The sequence below is a fragment of the Leopardus geoffroyi genome, chromosome A3, assembly GCF_018350155.1.
Source record: "Leopardus geoffroyi isolate Oge1 chromosome A3, O.geoffroyi_Oge1_pat1.0, whole genome shotgun sequence".
In the NCBI taxonomy this organism is placed as follows: domain Eukaryota; kingdom Metazoa; phylum Chordata; class Mammalia; order Carnivora; family Felidae; genus Leopardus; species Leopardus geoffroyi.
The window spans coordinates 16,777,045-16,799,702 of NC_059336.1; the positions used below are offsets into that span (position 1 = coordinate 16,777,045).

The 22,658-nt window shown below is 47.9% G+C and overlaps 1 protein-coding gene across 2 annotated transcripts in view; it reads right to left on the reverse strand.

Annotated features, from left to right (window-relative positions):
- The window catches only part of MYBL2 (MYB proto-oncogene like 2), a 36,779-nt gene extending 14,723 nt beyond the window's left edge, over positions 1–22,056 (reverse strand). Inside the window, exons 1-7 of one of the 2 annotated variants that reach the window (XM_045444535.1) lie at positions 21,772–22,056; positions 17,987–18,080; positions 13,632–13,703; positions 12,692–12,784; positions 12,269–12,489; positions 9,269–9,431; positions 1,768–2,055 (exon numbers count right to left, since the gene is read on the reverse strand). In XM_045444535.1, coding sequence (XP_045300491.1) covers positions 1,768–2,055; positions 9,269–9,431; positions 12,269–12,489; positions 12,692–12,784; positions 13,632–13,703; positions 17,987–18,080; positions 21,772–21,791 — 951 coding nt within the window. In that variant the 5' untranslated portion in view covers positions 21,792–22,056. The remainder of the gene's footprint in view (positions 1–1,767; positions 2,056–9,268; positions 9,432–12,268; positions 12,490–12,691; positions 12,785–13,631; positions 13,704–17,986; positions 18,081–21,771) is intronic. The other variant, XM_045444536.1, reaches the window with a different exon arrangement.
- Between the last annotated feature and the right edge of the window lie 602 nt (positions 22,057–22,658).

Genomic DNA, 22,658 nt, shown 5'->3' on the forward strand with positions numbered 1-22,658 from the left:
GGCTGTGTGACTGGGTTTAAGGGTCTTGACCTGCACAGCTACATTCCTGGAGAATGTGCTCCGCTGTGCTCCATGCACCTGTCCATCACGGCTGCCTCCTTGGCCACTTCACCTAAATTGTCTCTAATCCCACAACAATCTTGCCAGGCAAGCATTACCTTCCTCCCTTCCAGGCCAGAGAGTTGTGCAACCTGCTGAAGTCACTAAGTTTCTGGAAGCATTCTGAGAGTCATACCCAGGTCTTTCTTCCTTTGCCCAGTTAAGTACAACCCAGCCACAGGGCTGTCGGGAGACCGAAGCTTCCACTTTGGTCCCTGGAGGTCTGGCCCTGAGTAGACCCAGGCCTCTGTGGTGACTGCTGGTCCTTGGGACTCTCAGGACCCTGGGCAGTTATTCCTAAGGGTGGAAGCCAGCTCAGGGCCAACAGTGACTTCAGGCCCACACTCCCAGCAGCAAACCCCAACCTTGAGGAGGCCCCAGACTGATGGTGTCTAATGGACCAGAAGCATATTCCACAAGGACTGCCTGCAGGAACAGCCAGCAAGCAGTGTTTCCACAAATGCTATAACAGAGCATGTATGTTAGGTAGCAAGTAACGAGCCTGGCACATAGCGGACACTCAAATGTTAGCTACCAGTTACTAATGAAGCATTTGGCCTGGCATACTGTGGGTGCTCAGTAAAACTGAGCTCCCCTCTCAAGTGGAAGAGGATGCAGAACAGTCTGAGGATGAAGGCAGGTAACACTGTGAAATGCCAACAGTGCCAGGCATGGAGTGGGTCCAACTCTCATCTTCTAATTCTCCCCTTAGGGCCTGAATCAGGGACTACATATGGCAGCCTCAGAGCTATTTATTGAACATATTGATGAACACATCAGACCTGCTTCTCATACCACTCTGAAACTTCTTGGAGTAGAGGGGACACCACAGCTGGACCCAGCAGCTAGGTCCAGTCCCAGCCACTGGAGACAAGAGGTGGTCAAGACAGTGAAGACCACCATGCTTACTCGCTGTGTGACTGTACAGATACTACTTGACCTCTCTAAGCCTCAGCCTCATCTACAAAACACAGAGAAAGGACATACCTTACAGGATGCTGTGTGGATTATACATTAAAGTCAGAGCCTGGCATTTAGTACATATTCCATAAAGAGCATCATTATTCTTAGCAAGGATGGGAAAGCCCAAGTGGGAAGCTGAATGTGGGGTGCCTCGCACTGAACGCTGCTCCTGGTTGCCAGGCCTCTCACCCATCACCTCCTGAAACCCGCTCTACACAGCAGGCCTGGCTGACACAGCTAGGAGCTAGGATGTCACATCAAGAGGTTCAGCCCCCGCCAAGGAACTCCCTCCCAAGAGGTACGATCCACAGCCAGTGTGGCCTGAGTTACCAGAAACCCCTTGGCACTCCAGCCCCAGCCCCATACATGGTGCCTCAAGCACTGTGCTCTCCTGTGCTGGGTTATGGACCTCAAACAACCACCCCTTTTCATCCTGGAGGTCTCAGTGCAGTGCCACCTCCACCGGGGAGCCCTCCCACCCCACCTGCACCATATAGCATGAGTCAGGAGCTCCCTGAAGGCAGGGACTGCACAGCAACTATCTGTGTCCCCAAGCTCTGGCTCCCAGCCGGGCACTCAGCATCAACTCAGGAAATGTTGGCAGGATGATGGAGTAAACAGAAAGAAGGATGCCTGCCCACGAGAGAAGCACTCCCAGCTGGCGGGTGCTCTAGGCCCACTGTGAAGTGCTGTGACCAACATTACCGACTCGATCAAGTCCAGGGCTTCCGAGAAGCTGGACCCCACGGCAGGGATGAGGAGGTTTGCAGCCTCCACCACCCACTTGTAGGGCAGGCTGGTTTCTGGCAAGGAGCCCTCCTGGTCTTCACGCTTGGGGAAGTCCTCCAAGGGCTCTGGTGTTCGCACTCCATCCAGGTCTGCCGGCACAGCTCCCTGCTCCTTAGAAGTGGTGGCTGCCGTGGCCTCCTCCTCACTGCTTTCCTCTTCCTTCATGGCAGGAAGTGCTGGGGGCCAGTTGGTCACAAGACTTCCCTGTTGGACACAAGGGCACACTGTTCGTGGACTTCTGGTTATGAGATATACACCAGGTAGCATTCCACCTAAAATCGCACAACTCGGGGCACCTGGCTGGCTCAGTCGGTAGAGTGTGGGACTCTTGATCTCGGGGTTGAGTTTGAGCCCCTCATTGTGTGCAGAGGTTACTTATGAAAAAAAAGTTTTTAACAACATTTTTAAAAAAACATACAATCTGAATCTAACAAGGAAACTCAGAGGAATCTAAACTGAGACATAGCCTACAAAATTACATCATACACTTCAAAGGTATCAACATCACGAAAGGTTAAGAAAGGCTGATGAACTATTCCAGATACAAGTAGACAAAACAGGGGTGCCTGGGTGGCTCAGTAGGTTAAGCGTCCGACTTCAGCTCAGGTCACGATCTCACAGTCCGTCAGTTCGAGCCCCGCGTCGGGCTCTGGGCTGATGGCTCAGAGCCTGGAGCCTGCTTCCGATTCTGTGTCTCCCTCTCTCTCTGCCCCTCCCCCGTTCATGCTCTGTCTCTCTCTGTCTCAAAAATAAATAAATGTTAAAAAAAAAAAAATTAAAAAAAAAAAAAAGTAGACAAAACATTTACGACAACTAATTAAAGTCTCATCTTGGACTGGATTATGGACAGGAAAATAGAATATAGACTGTAGATCAGTTAATATCCTGACTCAGTGTTAAAATCCCCCAACTAAATAGAAGCCTACTGTGAGTATGTAAGCAAATGCCCTTATTCTAAGATTCAGTATATTAAGGGATAAAGGGGCAAATGCATGTAAGATTCAGTATATTAGGGGATAGAGAGGCAAATGCACGTAATGGATTCTCAAATGGCTCAGATAACAAAGCAGTATGTGTATACAGAAAGATAAAGCAAATCTGGCAAATGCTAAAAACTAATTGAATCTAGGGGCGCCTGGCTGGATCAATCAGTGGAGCATGTGACTCTTGACCTCGCAGTTGTAAGTTTGAGCCCCACGTTGGGTCTAGAGATTACTTTAAAAAAAAAAATTCTTAAAAAAATAAAACTACAACTAATGAATCTAGTAAAGAGTATTATGGGAGTTCTTTGTACTATTCTTGTGACTTTTCTGTATGCTTAATATTACTTTGAAATAAATGTTTGGAAAATGGGTGTATACTAATTTTGTGACCAAAAAAAGAAAAGAAATAGAGGAAAATCATTTGTGGCAATAGCTTTCCTGGAAGAACCTTGGAACTAAGGCTGACACGTTAACCTAACAGATCACAGTGTAGCCTTGAAAACAGCACATGTGATTAACAAGGCCTTCTAGAGGGCAAGGAGTGGGATCCTGTGTCAATGGGAGGGGCACAATGGCGTCAGGGAGAGGACATGGGCTCTGGATTCAACCAGAGCTTGGACATTTTTGCTAGCTGAGCGTAGGCAAGCTGTGTGACCTGTCTGCGATTCAGTTTTCTTGCCTGTAAAATGAAGACACTAAGGTTTACCATGCAGGGATAATACAAAGATCAGCAATGATGTGAAAAGCGCCCAACCTAAACAGTGGCTATTATCACTATTGGTGTCAAGTGAACAGGATGGAAATGGTTTGGGACACAAGCAAAGGAAGAAAAGGAGATAATTTGATTGGGGCGCCTGGGTGGCTCAGTTGGTTAAGCGTCTGACTCTTGATTCTGCTCAGGTCATGATCTCACATTTTGGAACATCGAGCCCCACATTGGGCTCCACGCTGAAAGCACAGAACCTGCTTGAAATTCTCTCCCCCTCCTTCTCTGCCCCTCCCCACTCACAAGCGCGGTGTGCTCTTTCTCAAAATAAACTTAAAAAAAAAAAAAGCAGGTTTGATTAAAAACTTATACCTGCTACAACTGGAGAAAGAGGAGGAAGGCCATAAACACCATTTAAAGGTTCGAATGTGGGCATCCCACTTCAGAAAATAGCCACATTGAAAATGGCTTAGCAATTACACATAGAATTCAGAAAACACTTAACATATGACCCAGCAATCCCAATCCTAGATATTTACCCAAGAGAAATAAAAATTCATGTTCACACAAAATCCTGTATACAGATGTTTATAACAGCTTTATTTATAAACACTAGCCAGAAACAATGTCCCTCAGCTGGTAAATAAAGAGTAGATGGTACCTGCATATGACAGATTATCACTCAGCAATAAAAAGGAACAAATCACTGACAAATGCAGTCACAGAAGAGTACAGACTGTACGATTCCATTTATATGACATCCTTACTAAGATAAAACTACATCGAGACAGAAAACAGGTAAGTAGTTTGCCAAGGGCTGGGGACTTGGGAATTTTAGGGGGTGATGAAATGCCCTCCACCTTCACTGTAGTGTTGGTTACATTTGTCAAAACTCACAGAACTGTCACTAAAAGGGTGAATTTTACTGTCTATAAACTACCCTTTTATAAAGTGAAGGGATGAGGAAGCTCCAAGTTTCCCAAACCGGAAAAATGGAGCTACTACATGATGAAAGGGTAATATTCTTTTTTTTTTTTTTTAACGTTTATTTATTATTGAGAGACAGAGAAAGACAGAGCATGAGCATGAGAGGGGCAGAGAGAGGGGGAGACACAGAACCCGAAGCAGGCTCCAGGCTCTGAGCTGTCAGCACAGAGCCCGATGCGGGGCTCGAACACACAAACTATGAGATTATGACCTGAGGCGAAGTCAGATGCTTAACCAACTGAGCCACCCAGGCGCCCCGTAATATTCTTGATATAGAAATAAAAGTTTGTGAATGATTAAAAAGACAAAAAAAGAAGGGAAAAGCAAATCATTAAAGAAAAACGGCCAACTTCACCAGTAGTAAAATCAAAACCAAATACTCCACTGTTGCTCATAAAACTGGCAAAGATAGTCTTATAGAATCACAGCCAATGGTGACACAGTGTGGGAAAACAGGCAATGCCATGTGCTGCTGACAGGAAAAATGGTGCCACCACTTGAATGGCAATTTGGTGAAAATCTCAAATGTCCGTACCACTTGACCCAGTCATGCCACATCTGTAAAATTAACCCATATAAATAGGTAAATGTACAAAGAACTTGAACGGTGATGTTCGTTGCAGCATATTAACAAATGGTGACACATGTTCATCAATAGGTTATAAGAGGTGACAGAGTCAAGAATGGTATAGAGATCTGTATATACACAATGATGTGGAAAGATTTAAGAAGAAACCTGTAAGGCAGTAAGATAGAACATAATCTCATTTTAACCTTATTGCCCTTAGTAAAAAATGCTGGCAAACACATTAAACAATATATTGGTTCCTTGTGGCAGCTGAGATTAGCAGGCTCACCTTCCATAATACTGAATTCTATAAAGTTTGTAACTCTTTACAATGATCATGCATTGCTTTCAAAGGACAAGAACGAGAATTATAACTGCAAGCACTGACTAGTGAGTGGGGAGAACAGGACATAGTCCCATACACACATTAATGGGCAAACTTTTTCTGGCAGATAATATAGCAAAATATATTAGAAGTTTTTCAAGAATGTGTCTCAACCCATCTCTAGGAATTTCTAAAATAATTGAGCACATGAGCAGTGATTTTAGCTACAAGGATGGTCATTAAAGTTTTGTTTCTAATTTTAAAAATTAGATATAACCATAATTAAATAAATAGCACAACAGAACCATGAAAATGATGGAGATGACCTCCGGTACTCAGGGTCATGATCTGGGCTCATTCTGGCCCAGCATGACCAGTGCTCCAGACACAAGACACAAAGTGCCAGGGGCAAAAACCTAGCCAATAAACAGACTTTCAACCAAGTAGGATTTTCAGAGACTGAGGAAGGTCTGTCCACTTCCCCTACCCTGAAAGGCGGCCTGGTGTGTGCTGATGCTTGTTTTCTCTTTGTGGGAACATATGCCTCTCCAATAAGAAGTAAAAGGCTTGAAAACATATTACTTAGTTTGTGAATATTATTTAGATACACCAGAAAGTGTGAGTAACCTCCTCCGGTTAGGGGTGTGTAAGGAGTTGAGACTGGAAGAAGTTGATTTACTTTTCATTCTGTAGCTTTCCCTACTGTTACTCCATATGAGCATTTGTACCAGGAAATTAAGCGATATTCTCTCTCTCAAGTTGAAAAATCAAGAGACAGAAGCAAAAACATTACGTAATGCTCCAGTAGGGCATTGTAGAACTGGAGCAGTACACAATTCTACCTAACGGGAAGGAAAAGGGAAGGGGGAGCGGTTAAGAAAGAAAGAAAGAAAGAAAAGAAAGAAAAGAAAGGAAAGAAAGGAAAGAAAGGAAAGAAAGAAAGAAAGAAAGATAGAAAGATAGATAGATAGATAGATAGATAGATAGATAGATAGATAGATAGATAGATTATTCACGGGGCACCTGGGTGACTCAGTGGGTTAAGTGTACGACTCTTGATTTCGATTCAGGTCACAATCTCACAGTTGTGAGATCAAGCCCATGTTAGGACCTGAGTCAGGCCTTACGCTGAGCATGGCACCTGCTTAAAATTCTCTCTCCCTCTCCCTCTGGCCCTCCACCACTCATGCTCTCCTCTCTAAAAAAAAGGGATTATTCACTCGTTCACCATCACAGAAGAAACTAGAACAGAGCGTTAACTACCACGTACTCAGCATTGTAGAATCTCCATTCTTTGACACATTTGTTTCAAAATTTTTTAAGTTTATTTTTTTTGTGTATGTAATCTCTAAATGTGTATAATCTCTATATACAACGTGGGGCTTGAACTCACAGCCTTGAGATCAAGAGTCACATGCTCTTCAGACTGAGTCAGTCAGGTGCCCCAAATCTTTATTTTTCAAGAATAAATCATTAGAGGGGCACTTGGGTAGCTCAGCTGGTTAAGTGTCCAACTTCGGCTCAGGTCATGATCTCATGGTTTTTGAGTTCAAGCCCCGCCATCAGGCTCTGTGCTGACAGCTCAGAGCCTGGAGCCTGCTTCAGATTTTTTTGTCTCCCTCCTTCTCTGACCCTCCCCCAACCTCACAGACACGCACTTTCTCTCTCAAAAATATAAACATTTTTTAAAAATAATAAAATAAATAAATCATTAGAGGGACACCTGGGTGGCTCAGTCAGTTAAGCATCTGACTTTTTTTTTTTTTAATTTTTTTTTTTTCAACGTTTATTTATTTTTGGGACAGAGAGAGACAGAGCATGAACGGGGGAGGGGCAGAGAGAGAGGGAGACACAGAATCGGAAACAGGCTCCAGGCTCTGAGCCATCAGCCCAGACCCTGATGCGGGGCTCGAACTCACGGACCGCGAGATCGTGACCTGGCTGAAGTCGGACGCTTAACCGACTGCGCCACCCAGGCGCCCCAGCAACTGACTCTTGATTTTAGTTCAGGTCATGATCTCATGGTTTGTGAGTTTGAGCCCCAAATGGGGCTCTGCATGGACAGTGCAGGGCCTGCTTGGGATTCTCTGTCTCTCTCTCTCAAAAATAAATAAATACACATTTTTAAAAGGGGAGAAAACAAATAAATAAAAGGGAAAAAAAGAATAAATCATTAGAGACATAGCTTAAAAACATCAATAAAGTTTGCTCCAGAATGCAGTTTAGGATGTAAACATCTGCACACTGGTTACATTTCTACAATTGCATATGTAATATATTTGTGCACTGACAGCATAGAGCCTGCTTGGGATTTTTTGTCTCCCTTGCTCTCTGTCCCTCCTCCAATCACTCTCCCTCAAAAATAAATAAATAAACTTAAAAAAATAGGAAAGATGAGAACGTAAGCTGGTGCAGCCACTTTGGAAAACAGTATGGAGGTTCCTCAAAAAACTAAAAATAGAACTACCTTACGACCCAGCAATTGCACTAGTAGGCCTTTATCCACAGGATACAGGTGTGCTGTTTCGAAGGGACACATGCACCTCCATGTTTATAGCAGCACTATCAACAATAGCCAAAGTATGGAAAGAGCCCAAATGTCCATCGATGGATGAGTGGATAAAGAAGATGTAGTGTGTGTGTGTGTGTGTGTGTGTGTGTGTATACACACACATATATACATATATATATATACACACATATATATATACATATATATATACACACATATATACACACATATACACACACACACACACACACACACACACACACACACAATGGAGTACTACTTGGCAATCAAAATGAATGAAATATTGCCATTCGCAACTACGTGGATAGAACCGGAGGGTATTATGCTAAGTGAAATTAGAGAAAGACAAAAATCATATGACTTCACTCATATGAGGACTTTAAGAGACAAAACAGAAGAACATAAGGGAAGAGAAACAAAAATAATATAAAAACAGGGAGGGGGACAAAACAGAAGAGACTCATAAATATGGAAAACAAACTGAGGGTTGCTGGAGGGGTTGTGGCGGGGGGTGGGGGCTAAATGGGTCAGGGGCACTAAGGAATCTACTCCTGAAATCATTGTTGCACTATATGGTAACTCATTTGGATGTAAATTTTAAAAAATAAAAAATAAAATTTAAAAAAAAAAAAAGAAAAAAATATTAGGAAAGAGAAAGTAAAACTTAAAAAAAAGAACTGCACGGGGTTGCCTGGTTGGCTCAGTCAGTTAAGCGTCTGACTTGGGCTCAAGTCATGATCTCATGGTTTGTGGGTTCGAGCCCCACATCAGTCTCCACACGGGTGGTGTGAGGTCTGCTTGGGAGTCTCTCTCTCTGCTCCTTCCTCACTTTCATGCTCTAATAAATAAATAAACTTAAAAATAAAAAATAAAATAAAAAAAGAACTGTACACTAAACACAGATTTTACTGTATGCGAATTATACCTTAATAAATCTGATTTTTTAAATTGCAAACATGCTTTTAGTATGAAAAATCTGGAAAGGGCACAGGTAGGAAGGAAGCTGCTGGGGAGGACAGAAGGAGGTTTAGGATCTCTTCAACCCAATCCTCCATTTCATATGTCAGCTTGTTCTGTCGTAATTCACCTGCGTACAAATAGGTGTCAGGTATGCACAGAATTATGGGACAAGGGAAGGCCTTGATGAGAGGCGTAGCCCACATGAGATCCCGTGGTAGGAGCTAATGGACAGCTGTGGCTAAGTAAGATGGAAAGGAAAGAAGAGGCGTTAAATGAGATGGTCCTGGAGGAATATGACACCTGACAAACCCAGAGCCAAGCCCTGCGGCTGAGTGGCCTCAGGCCGCTGTCTCACCTGGTCTTCCATGGGGCGGGCACTCTGGCAGCCGTCCTTGTCCTCAAGCTCCAGCAGCAAGTACACAGGAGGCTTGCAGTCTTTGGACTCACTCAGGAAGCCACCCGTGTCCACCTTCCTTTTGATGGTGGAGTTCCAGTGATTCTTCACAGCATTGTCTGTCCTGCAGGGGCCAACAGGGGGCCTTTGAACTCTGCAGGCCATGTGCCACCAGGCATGTCACTAACCTGAGTTCCCACTTCGGTAAACAAGCGTTCAGCCTGATGACTCTGAGGTCTCTTAGCTCTAAGATAAAATTACATGTGTTTCTAGCCCTCAACAATTTACAGATTTCCACTAACCTCAACAAAATAAGCAAAGGTTTTATTGGGCCTATGGGAAAATCACACCACTGAAATGTTTCTGAAGCTCTCATTCCCTTCTCTGTGCACCTTGCACCTGTAGAAACTAGAAACAAACCCCTGGCTGCTGACCTCCGCTTTGAGGCTCACGGTGACCTTGAATACAAGCCCTGGTTCACCTCCCAGACTACAAAATGGCCACAAAGGGCAGAGCTAAATGACACAGAGGGTCTAACACGGGTCATCTGAATTTCAGCTACTTTCTCTGGAGAATCAGGAGACTACTTCACACTCCACCACTTACTGAAGACTACACGAGGACACACATACATAATAGTAGAAAGCACAGAGCAGCACAATGCTACGGAAGCACAGAGTAATATAGGAGTATACGGAGCCACCCAGGTGGCTCAGTCGGTTAAGTGTCCAACTTTGGCTCAGGTCGTGATCTCACAGTTCGTAGGTTCTAGCCCTACATCAGGCTCTGTGCTGACAGCTCAGAGCCTAGAGCCTGCTTCAGAGTCTGTGTCTCCCTCTCTCTCTGCCCCTCCCCCACTCACACTCTGTCCCTCTCTCAGAAATATACAAACATGAAAAAGAAAAAAGGGCAGTATGGAAGTAAGGGAATTACAGTGACAAAAGGGTAGATTGGTATAGAAAGAATAGCAGAGCAGTAGAAAAGTGCATGTGGCACGGAAATCTAGAACAGTACAGCAGACAAAGTGTAATAAAGCATGCGGTAGTTTAGAAGTATGGAGTAGCACAGGACTATGGTAGCATCCAGCAGAAAAGCAGGAAGCAGCACATGGCAGCAGAGTAGTAGAGCACAGGGCAGTACAGCAGTAGATAAGTATAAAATAGTATCGCAGGAGAGAAGCCCACAGCAGTACAGCTGCAGCAGTGCATGGCAGTAGATCAGTACAGAAGCACAGAATACAACACCACTACAGAAGCGCACACGGCGGTGGTGCCGTGCAGAGGTACTGGGTGATACAGCACCACGGAAGCCCCCCGCAGTGCAGCCGCAGTACAGAAGCACGGACTAGAGCAGCACCACGGAAGCCCCCAGCAGTGCAGTGCTAAGCAGCACGAGGCAGCTCAGCAGTACAGGACATCATAACCAGAATTACAGAAATGCAGGCACATAGTAGGCACTTCCTTCCTCAGAGGTCCAAGCATAGTGCTCTTCTAACTGTGAACAGTTAGCTCTTCCCCTGAATTGTGCACAGACACGAACAGCCGGACTGAACAACCAGTCAAAGAGGGGGGCCTGGGGGTGCCTGGGTGGCTCAGTCAGTTGAGCGTCCGACTTTGGCTCAGGTCATGATCTCACGGTCCATGAGTTTGAGCCCCGCGTTGGACTCTGTGCTGATATCTCGGAGCCTGGAACCTGCTTCAGATTCCGTGTCTCCCTCTTTCTCTGCCCCTCCCACACTCATGTTCTGTCTCTCTCTGTCAAAAATAAATAAACATCAAAAAAAACCAACACTTTTTTTGAAAAAAAAGAGAAGGGTCTGTATCTCCAAACACTCCCACTGAGGCTGTCAGGACAGAGCACTGACCACACAGGGGTGTGGGCGCTAAGGGGAGGTCGCTGGGGAAACGAACACAGTCTGGAAAGAGAGAAACCTTCTCTGAGAAAATAACATCCCCCACCAGGGACTGAAGGAGAAGACTGTGTTGGCTATACAAGGGGCACACGCTGAGTGTGTTCCAGGATGACATAGGACCACAAGGAGCTCCTCAGAAGGAGCTTGCCATGGCTGCAGGGCTGAGAGGAGGGCAGAGCGGCTACAGCCCAACAGGTAAGGCAGGGTGACAGTGCATCAAGGCCAGGCTGGTGGCATGAGCCAGGACAAGCAGGCCACACGGGGAAAGAGACCGGGTCTTCAACCCAAGTGTTAGAAGCATCAGAAGAGTAACACACTGGGTTTGAATTTTGAAACTAGACCATTCCAGACTTCAGGGGAAATACACCATCTGGCATTTTATCTTCTCTCCTTCCCAGGACCACAATGCCATAACAGACAAAGGATTAAGAACTGAATATGGGGGAAATGCACAAGGACACAGAGGCCAGGATAGAACACAGCTGCAAATAAGAGATTTTTCTGTTTCCAGAAGATGGAAAGCAGTTAGGGGATCAATAAGCAACTTAGGAGACTGGGAGTTGACCCTGGAGGAAGATTCTGGCAAGAATGGAGCCAAGTCTTCCCAATGCTTCCCCAGAAACCCAAGAGCCTCTTGAAGGGATCAGGTCCAGCGAGGAATAGAAAACTGAGCAGTGATTCTGATGTCTAGGTCCTGGTCCTGACCACACAGGCAGGAAGAGAGAGGTTTATTCTCTAGAAAAAAGACCTCAAAACCCTGGCAGAGGGCAGGGATGGTGCACAGAGCTCCAACAGGGACCAAATGAGAAATGTGTACACAGAATGGGAGGTCCCCAGGCTCCTTCTCCCTGCCCTATTCCAGAACTGTCTACAGCCAGGCCCGGGCACCCCCCGGCAAGAATCTGAAGAATTCATTCATTTCTGGGAAAAGTGAACAACCACAGAGTAATCAGACTGGCTCTTGGTACATACCCCCAAAAGGCCAGAGGACGCCTTCCCTTCCCGGGAACATCCCTGCCTGCTCTGGTCCCCGGACCCCAGCGGCTCACCTCCCCGGCAGCATCTTGGCGATCTCGGCCCAGCGGTTGCCCAGCACCTTGTGGGCCTCACAAATGATGCGGTCCTCCTCCTCAGTCCAGCAGGACTTCTTCACCTCAGGGTTGAGGTGGTTGTGCCAGCGCTCACGGCACTGCTTCCCCAGCCGGCCCTTTAGGTGCTTGGCGATCAGCGTCCACTGCTTTGTGCCGTACTTCTTGACCAGCTCGATGACCTTGGAAAAGTCCCCTGTGAAGTCAGGGAGACATGGCCCTCCCTCACGCCCACCACAGCACCTTCCCTCCATGTGAGCCTCATCTTACCACGGCCCTGAGAGGGGCCAGTCAGACACCCCAGCCGACCCCCAGGACAGACTCATCATCCCTTGATCCTCTGGTGAAGGCCCACTGTGTGCAAGGCACTGTCCCGATAGTTACCTTTTGGTCCTCCTCTTTGGTCCATGGCCCCTTGACCAGGTCTGGATTCAAGACCCTCAGCCACCGGTACTGGCATTGCTGGTCAGTGCGGTTCTGGGAAGAGAACAGGAACCTGTGAGGGTTCCTAGGACAGCAGCCTTGGACCCTGGCTGAGCACTGGGTTTAAGGGACCATGCCTACCTCAGACAGGTTCTGTCTTGTTCCCTTCACCCACCATTCACTGCACTCCCCCATGCCACACACAGGGTTTCCCTGTACAAAGTTACCTCCCATCCCCCAACACAAGGAGGCTGCCATCATGAGCCATAAATTCCTATAGAAGCTGGTGGTATATGCCAGGGGTTTTGCTTCTGAGAAAGCATTAGTCCCCTAAAGGTTTTAGACCTCATGGAAGTAGGGAAGGCGAGGACTGGGGTAGAAAGGGTCTGCTGACTTGGTCCGTGAGCTGCCAAGTAACTCAGGAAATAAGCCACACAGTAGCTCCTGCCACATCCCCTGCCTATGACACCTGCAGTCTTAGGGGTGGGGATATGGGGGACCCGCATCCCCAGGAGGTTCTAGCTGTTGCGGGGGGAGATGCTCGCCAGGAAGCCTGACGAAAGTATCACTTCCCTTCAGTTTCAGTCTCACTGTTGAGACTTTGCACTTCTTGAATGAAGAAATGCAAATGTGCCACTGGTCACATACTGCAGACCACAGAGAGCCTAAAGACCATCGGGCCTGCAAAGGCTGCTGTGTGGAGATGCTTATGACAGGGGCTCTCAAATTCTGGCTTGGGAAGAAAGGGTCTAGAAAGCTTGTTTTATTTTACAGGGGGAGCAGGGGTAGCTTGGTAAGAAATACCCTCTTCTCCTTGACAGAAAGTCTGTCCCAGGTACACTGTCTGGTCACCCAGAACCCTTATCTCTGACAGAGGGGGCCACCAAGGGGCTGCACTCACAGGAAAGTGGCTGGCCAGGAACTTCCAGTCTTGTTGTCCGAACTGCCTTACCAGGGTCCTCAGCTGCTCATCCTGCCAACGCCAGAAAGAGAAGGCTCAGCTTGTACACGTGCAGAAAGCAGCCGTTCATGATGGAGGGAGCCCAAAGGCCAGTCACGTAGGGAGTGCCAATGCTGTGCCAGGTATACAGACACAGCAACAGGCAGCAACGGAGCTGCCTGACCTTGTGGGAATTACAGTCCAGAGGGAGCTAATCAAAGGCTCTCACAAACAAAAGTAAAGCCACCCTGTGGCTGGCTCGGGGCCAATGGACAGGTATGGGGTGACTGCCTTTTGAGGGAGACCAAGGGACAGGCTCAAAGGAAGTCTAATGCAGCTGGGATGCAGGAAGCAAGTGAGAGGGGCATGCAAAATGATTCTGGGGGGCACAACAGGGGCCGGACCCACACGAGATCGATTTGAGCCTCTGTGTCACACAAAGCCACTGATGTATTTGAGCAGTCTGATGTGCTTATTATGAAGTTTACCTCGGCAGCTTCAGGGAAAGGGGTTATAAGAGGGCAGAAGGAAGGAAGGGAGGCCATTAGAGGCCCCCAGGCCAGAGATGACAGCAATGCAGCACTAGAGATGGGGAATCTTGGGCAGAACCACAGGTAGTTAGAAGGCAGACAGTAGATGTTAAAATAGTCTCCTGAAAATACACTACTGACTCTCCCAACAACATGAAATCTCAGGATCATGATGATGCATGAGAAAAGCCAGATATAAGAGAGTACACACCGCATGATTCTATGCATATGACATTTTGGAAAATGTCAACTAATCTAAAGGTAGTCAGTGGTTGTCTGAGATCAGAGGGGAGCAAGGAATGTTTAGAAGTTAATGGAAATGTCCTATAATGTGATGGTGCAGGCAGTTTCACAGTAATACATCTGTTGAAATTCACTGAATTGTACCTTAAATGGTTGCAGTTCAGTATGGAAAGTATTCCTCAAATTATTTTTTGTATTTTATACACATATGTATAAAGAAAATATGGTGTAGGAGAGCCTGGATGGCTCAGTAGGCTGAGTGTACAACTTCAGCTCAGGTCATGATCTCGCAGTCGGTGAGTTCGAGCCCTGTGTCCAGCCCTGTGCTGACTCTCAGAGCCTGGAGCCTGCTTTGGATTCTATGTCTCCCTCTCTCTCTGCCCCTCCCCCACTCATGCTCTGTCTCTCTCATTCTCAAAAATGAATAAATGTTAAAAAAAAAAAATTTAAAACAAAAAAAGGAAAATATGGTGTATATCCATACAGTGGAATGTTATTCAACCTTAAAACATAAGGAAATTCTGTTAGAAGCTACAACAGAGATGAACGAGGAGGACACAGGTGAAATAAGCCAGTCAGAAAAGGACAAATACTATATGATTCCACTCATATGAAGTATCTAAAGTAATCAATTCTTGGGGCACCTGGGTGGCTCAGTCGCTTAAGCGTCCAACTTCGGCTCAGGGCAAGATCTCACAGCTTGCAGGTTCGAGCCCCGTGTCAGGCTCTGTGCTGACAGCTCAGAGCCTGAAGCCTGCTTCAGATTCGGTGTCTCCCTCTCTCTCTCTCTCTGCCCCTCCCCTGATCCCTCCCTCCCTCTCTCTCTCTCTCTCTCTCTCTCTCAAAAATAAATAAACACTAAAAAAATATATATTTAAAGTAATCAAAACTGGGGTGCCTAGCTGGATCAGTTGGAGGACCATGCAATTCTTGATATCAGGGTCGTAAGTTCAAGCCCCACACTGGGTATAGAGATCACTTAAATAAATAAATATTTTAAGGAAATAAAATAAGTCAAAATCATAGAAACAAAAAGTAGAAAAATGGTTGCCAAGAGTTGGGGAAAGGGTGAAAGGAATTTGTGTTCAATAGGTATAGAAATTCAATTTTGCGGGGCGCCTGGGTGGCTCAGTCGGTTGAGCGTCTGGCTTCGGCTCAGGTCATGATCTCACAGTTTGTGGATTCGAGCCCCGCATCAGGCTCTGTGCTGACAGCTTAGAGCCTGGAGCCTGCTTCTGATTCTGCGTCTCCCTCTCTCTCTGCTCCTCCCTGCTCATGCTCTATCTCTCTCTCTCTCTCCTTCAAAAACAAATAAAAACATTAAAAAAATTAAAAAAAAAAAAAAAAGAAGAAATTCAATTTTGCAAGATAAAGAAGTTCTAAAGATCTGTTGCACAATGGGAATATATTTAACACTACTGACCTGTATACTTAAAAATGGCTATGATGATAAAGTTAACGTTCCATGTTTAACACACACATACTCCTGGACAGAAAAAAAAAGCCACTACAGAAATCCAGATCCTCAAGTGCAATCCAGCACCACCTGGGCAAAGTCCCCAAAAATCCTGTAGCTGAGCCAGCCCCAAACACCCTGCCCTCCTCTGCCACCCAGCCTGGTCAGGCCAACACTCCCCTTCTTTCCATGTCCTCATATCCATCTCTAGCACTGCTGTCCTGACAACTGGCAAGGACACTTTGCTGTTTCACCTCCATCTCCTCCCGGATCCAGGGACCTCCTCCCGCTATCACTTCCATCCTACTGTCCCAGTGTCTCCACAGCTGGGCACCAGTCTCCAGGCCCCAGATTGCCCCCCAATCTCTTATCCATCCTACACACAGATTAGTTCCCCTTAAGCCCAGCTATGTTCAGGTCACTCCTCTGCTTTAAAAACCTTCAATGGCTCCACCCTGCTAGCTCAACAATCCTACACACTGAGCCTGACATTCAAGGCCTTTCAGGATTTGGCCTCAGTCAATCTTTTCGTCCTTATCTTTCATCCATTCAATCCATTCCATTCAAGGACTCTTCCCTTTAGCCAAACCAGGGCCCCTCTTCTTGCCTTTCTCCACCTATAGCCCATTTCCTATTCTTACATACCCATCGCTTTGTACTCTTCCCTGACTTGATTTCCAAATCCTTATCCATGAAACTTTCCCTGAGCTCTTCGGGCAACATTAACCTCTCCTAAAGGTATTTCAACAATTACCCCTCATACGTGCTAGGAGCCTTAGCACGGGAAGGAGAGATACAACGATGAGCACACACTGATCCTGCCAGCACCAGGGATCACCAAAGCACATCCACAGGCCCATGCAGTCTTCTCTCTCCACGTCAAGCAGAGAGCGGTTCTGGGCTGGGGGCCCCAATTCATTTGTTCTTCTAGGCCTACAAGAGCTGAATATAGCTCCTGACCCACAGTGGGATGAACAGAAAAGGCTGGCTTAGCGCTCCTCTGAAGAAACATGATTTTAAAAGGTTTTACAACTCATACACAAAGCTGGGGGGGAGTGGGGAGCCCTAAATTAAACATACCTAGGAAAAAGGAAGCAGAATAAAAAGATAAGGCCAGCAGGAGTCTAGGATGGAACAGGAGACTAGACCTTAGAAAAGGTCTGGCAGTTTCTATGAAACTAAACCTATATCTACCCCAGGACCATACTTAAGTTATCTCCCCTAAAGAAATGAAAATACAATCCTCAAAAAAGATTTAGGCAAGAATCCTCCCAGGAGCTCTATCCACAATAGCCAAAAACTGGAACCAGACCAAATGCCCATCAACAAGTGAAACATATTGTGGTAGACCCATACAGTGGAATGCTATTCAGTAACAAAAACGAAAAAATTGCTGAATCAAGCAACTATTTTGTTAAGCAAAAGAAGCCAGATAGAAAAGAATACAGCCTTATGATTTCACTTATAGGACATTCAAGAACAGGCAAAACAACTCAACCTAAGAGACATCACATTAGCCATTGCCTGGAGCCAGGGAAGATGGACCTGGAGCTCCAGATATCCAGGAAGATATCCCTGGAGCCAGGGATAATGGAGGTGGTGCTTACTTATGTAAGTAAGTACTTACTTACTTATACATACTTGTCAGAACTGAACTATTCACCATTAAAAGGTGCATTCGATTATATATAAATTACACTTCTGGGAAGCTGATTAACTAAAAAGAGAATCAATTCAGAGCTGGATGTCTGAAGACAATTTTCAAAAATAGTAAACAGGAGGTTGCAGATTTAGCAGTTAAAGGACAAGAAGCACAATTAACGCCCATGATGCAGAACAGGCCGGCTTCCAAGAGAAAGAACAGCAACTGCTGGCCCTGAGGTCTGAGACACATTCTCCTGAGAGTCCTCCAGGTGGAGTGCTGAGAAGAGGCATTGTGGAGAACCAGAGGACCCCTCCACCTCTTCCGCCAGCTCTTCATCATACCCAACGGGGCATCAGGCAGACATACCCCAGGCTCAGTTCTCTGACCAGCCCCTCAGCTGCCATCAGCCTCCCTCCCTAAAATGTCCCTCAGTGTCACTCACCTCCTCGTGGGTCCATTTGACCTTGCACTTGCTGTCCCTCTGCTCTGGCACGTCTGAATCTGTATCCTGGTAGTGCAGCTCATCCAGCTCCTCGCTGCAGGGAGAGCAAGCTAAGGGTCAAGGCCATGTGTCACACTGCTGTGTGATGGATGGGCAGTGATCTCTAGGTAAAGGCTTGGGGGAGGCAGCCTTTTAGGCTCTACTTTTGATATGTCCGCCTCCTCTTTTTTTAATTCTTTAATGAATTAGGGTTATGGGCAATTTTTATTTTCTTCTTTATTTTTCTATTTTCACAAACACCCTAATGATTTAAAAAGCTTCAAGAAAAAAAGATTTCACCAAGAATATTATAATATTTGAAACCAGACACCCATTTAATATTTTCTTTTGCACAGCAGCACCTGGGTGGCTCAGTCGGTTAAGTGTCCGACTTCAGCTCAAGTCATGATCTCACAGTTTGTGAGTTCGAGCCCCACGTAGGGCGCTGTGCTTACAGCTCAGAGCCTGGAACCTGCTTCGGATTCTGTGTCTCCCTCTCTCTCTGTCCCTCCCCTGCTCGCACTCCGTGTCTCCCTCTCTCAAAAATATACATTTGGGGTGCCTGGGTGGCTCAGTCGGTTGAGTGTCCGGCTTTGGCTTGGGTCATGATCTCATGGTTCGTGAGTTCGAGCCCCGCATGGGGCTCTGTGCTGACAGCTCAGAGCCTGGAGCCTGCTTCGGATTCTGTGCCTCCCTCTCTCTCTGCCCCTCCCCCGCTCATGCTCTGTCTCCTCTCTCTCAAAACTAAATAAACATTCAAAAAAAATTTTAAACATTAAACATTAAAAAAAATTTTTTAATATTTTCTTTTGGACAGAACTTTTTAAAATTTTATGGATTATTTTAAGGATTAAATTTGATGATATATGTAATCACCAAGTACCAGGATTTCAAGAAATATTGGTTATCTGAGAATAACATTTTAATTTTTTTTTTTCTCAACGTTTTTTTTATTTATTTTTGGGACAGAGAGAGACAGAGCATGAACGGGGGAGGGGCAGAGAGAGAGGGAGACACAGAATCGGAAACAGGCTCCAGGCTCTGAGCCATCAGCCCAGAGCCCGATGCGGGGCTCAAACCCACGGACCGCGAGATCGTGACCTGGCTGAAGTCGGACGCTTAACCGACTGCGCCACCCAGGCGCCCCTGAGAATAACATTTTAAATACATATCCTCAGTGACTATGTCCATTTTCCAATCCTTGCCTACACACAGGCATGGTTTATGGAAAAGAAAATCAAAGTACAAGCAGCCTGGACTTCTGGATGTTCTTATGTTCTAAGAGGCAGTTTTTCAAGTTCCTCCAAAGTCTTCATATTTATCTGGTTTAATGATTACAAAAGTGGAAATCACACTATCCACCTCCAGGAATGTTGGTGCTGGGGGTGAAGGCAGGGTAAGGTTAGTAAGCTCCCAACTCCGGTCAGTGGGACTGCCTCAGGTCATCTGTTAGGCACATTCCTAAGTCAGGTGTCTGTAGGTGGGAAAAGCCATTTCCAAACAAGCAAGACAGCACAAGCCTTGTTCCAAAAGGACAAGGACTTCCTTGCATGTCCATCTTCTTTCCCCTTCTAGGAAGAGCTCAGCATCTTCCTAGAGTCACTCTTGTGCTCCCACACCCTGGAAATCCTCTTGCCTCAGAATGAGACTCCCTTTGGGGGTTGCCACCAAAGACCTTAAGAAATGTTTGCTAAGGGAATGACCAGGTCCTCGAATTAATAACTAAACATGAAGTCTACTCGTTGACAAGAAATGTTAAAGTAAATATTTTCAAAGTAGAAAAAGAAGGAATGGACAATGTCTAAACCCAGGAATACATCAGTCACAGAAGGAGCTAGAATTGAGCCCTGTCCAGTCTTCCCTGACCCCATTTATGGTGTCTTCCTCCAACACAAAGTAGGAGGCAAAAACTCCACAAGATACTAACAGAATAAAGCTGCCTTTAAAATCAATTGCATCCAGACTTCTAACAGAAACCATCTTTGGTTCTCCAGCACCCAGCTTCTAATAGCAGCTCAGTAAATGTTCCCTCAAGGATGAAACGTGTGGACACTCCCTGGTGCTCCAATACTTTAATGGGAACAAGCAACTCAGCTGGGAGAATTCTGTGAGATAGTATACAAAATTTGCTTCTATCATCAACATGAAGCTAACCGACTACTTCACTAGCATTCCCAGTATCTCCATTTAACAGATGTGGAAATCAAGGCTGATAGGGATTATGCCACTTGCCAAGTCCACAGAGCCAGACTGCACACCTGCATCTTCAAGCCCTCACCCTGCAATGCCAGCTGAAAAAGCAGACACCAAGCCGGTGGTGGCAACCACCTGTAGGTCCAACACACCCTTTCTATGCCCTTCGATGTTCTGGGCTCTGCTCCAGGCCAGGTGAGTCAGAAGCTGAGCAGGAAGTGGGGGCACTGGTGCAGAGGAGAGTTACATCAATAGGCCAAGAATCGAGCTGAGGGGCTGTGGGGTGCCAGGACGCAGAAATCACCCCTCACATGGGACAGGAGTCCTCCACTGAGCCCTAAGGGAGCAGTGGCAGAGGACCTGGGGGTTTTCTGGGGCTTCGGTCATTCCCTGGAGTAACATTTCCAGCACCACCTATCAGGACAGGGTCCCACAGGTGCCTGACCAGAAAACTCCTGGGAACTGGAGCTGCCCTGGGAAATGGTGGCCTGAGGGAGACAGAACCCGTGCCGGCACCCTCACCACTGCCCAGAGATCAGAGGCTTCCTCGCTGAGAGGAACTCTGGGGAAGGCCAGCAGTGAGTGTTTCTCAAGTCTACACCCTCCTCGGGGGGGGGGGGGGGGGGGGGCAAACACCATGGGAAGAGGGGGTTAAGGTCAAGGGGGCTGCGCCATTCCAGGGAGGGAACAGGGCAGGCAGGTCCCCTTTGTCCTCAGACTTCCCAGACTGATGAAAAGCCCAGAAGTCAGGCCCCAGGCACACAGGTATAGACAGAGACCTGGAACCCACACACGAGGTTCCAGGCCCCACGCTGCCACTTATTCTCTGGGGGAATAAGTAAAATGGAGACGCAGTTCCTGCTTGGCCCCAGAGCGGTCTTGATACGCATCGGTCTCTCTTCCCCTCACCTTCTACCCCAGCTGCTCCAAACTCCTCATGTGGAAAAGGAGCACAGATCTCTGAAACTAAACCGAGCTCCAGCTCGACACCCAGGTTGGGACGGGCGGGAGTGGGGGACACACAAGAGTCCCCTCCCCCCAGCCCCCTTCTCAGGCCGGAGAGAGTTGGGGGTGCTCTGTACTTCCCCTAATGTTAAGAAACGCCCTCTGCCAGAAACGAATCCAAATAGGCTTGAACCAAAAGTCCTCCAGGCTTGGGCTTCCCCCTCTCTGCGACTTGGAGGGAGAAACACATTCCCACCCCAGGGGTCGCCTCCCTCCCCGATAAAGGCCCTAGCAGCTGACACCGCCGTCCCACCCCCACCCCGCAATTAGGCGGGAGACAAAATGACATCATGCAGGGCTTGGCCCGGGTCCCAGGAGCCCCGCCCGCCCCGGCTCCGAGGCCCAGCACGCCCGGGGAGCAGAGCGAGGGGCCCCCAAGAGCCCCCCGGCTTCCCGCGGGCCCCCCTGCCTCGGGCTACCGGGTACGCGGCAATTCCCGGGGAAGCCCCGCCCCGCCCGGAGGGGCCACGGCGAGGGTGGGGGGTGGGGGCAAGAGTCGGGGTGGAAGGGAAGGTGGGGGGAGCCCTCTGCCGCCCGGCTCCGCTCACCCGCGCGTCCGCCGAGACATCCCCCCGGCCCGGGCCGCGCCGCGCTCGCCCGCCCGCCGGCTGAGCCCGGAGCGGGAGCCGGGCCGGGGTCAGGCGCGGCTGTTCGGGCCGCTCCGGGCCCCCGGGCCGTGCTGGGAGCCTTCAGCCTGTACGCAGGTCCCGCCGCCGCTCGCAGGCACTTCGGCCGCCGCCGGCGCGCACAGAAGCACTTTTCTATCTCCCGCCAAGCGCGTCGGCGCCGCCCGGGCCTGGCGCGCGGGCGGGCGGCGTGCGCGGGGCGGAGTCTGAGGGCTGCGCGGGGGTGGAACCGGAGGGGCGGGCACAGGGGCGGGGCCTGCGGACAGGCGAGCGCCGCACCCTCCCAGGGCTCTGAAGCCCCAAGGCCCGGAGCGCGGGTCGGGGAGTGTCCCGCGAGCGTCGGGGTGGGGCTGGGAAGGCCGGGTTTGAGTGCCGCGGGTCTTGGGATTTGCGGTCCTGAACCGGCCGCCATTTGACTGAGGCCGGACCCCGGCCAAATGTGGTGGGTCCTGGGCGGCCCAGGAGTTGCCCATCCAGGAGACTGAGGAAAGGTAGTGAGGCATAAGGATGGGAGAGTCAGGCCAGGGAAACAGCCTGTGCAAAACCCTAAGCGCTACTCCCAAGGCGCTCCTCCGTCCCCTCACCCCTACCTAGGCAGGGTCTGTGCCTTCGAACTGTCTCCCTGCTGCCTCTCCAGCCTCGAATTCCATGGCTCTCGCTCGGTCCAACTCCCGGCAGTCTGAGTAAGCTTCCTAAAATGCAAAATCGATCTTTCCTCTCCGGAACAGAAAACCTCTCTCCCCTCCCTCAGGGTAAAATATTCCCTAATCAGGTTTATAGGATTCTGCCAAATCACCACCCTGCCCCTA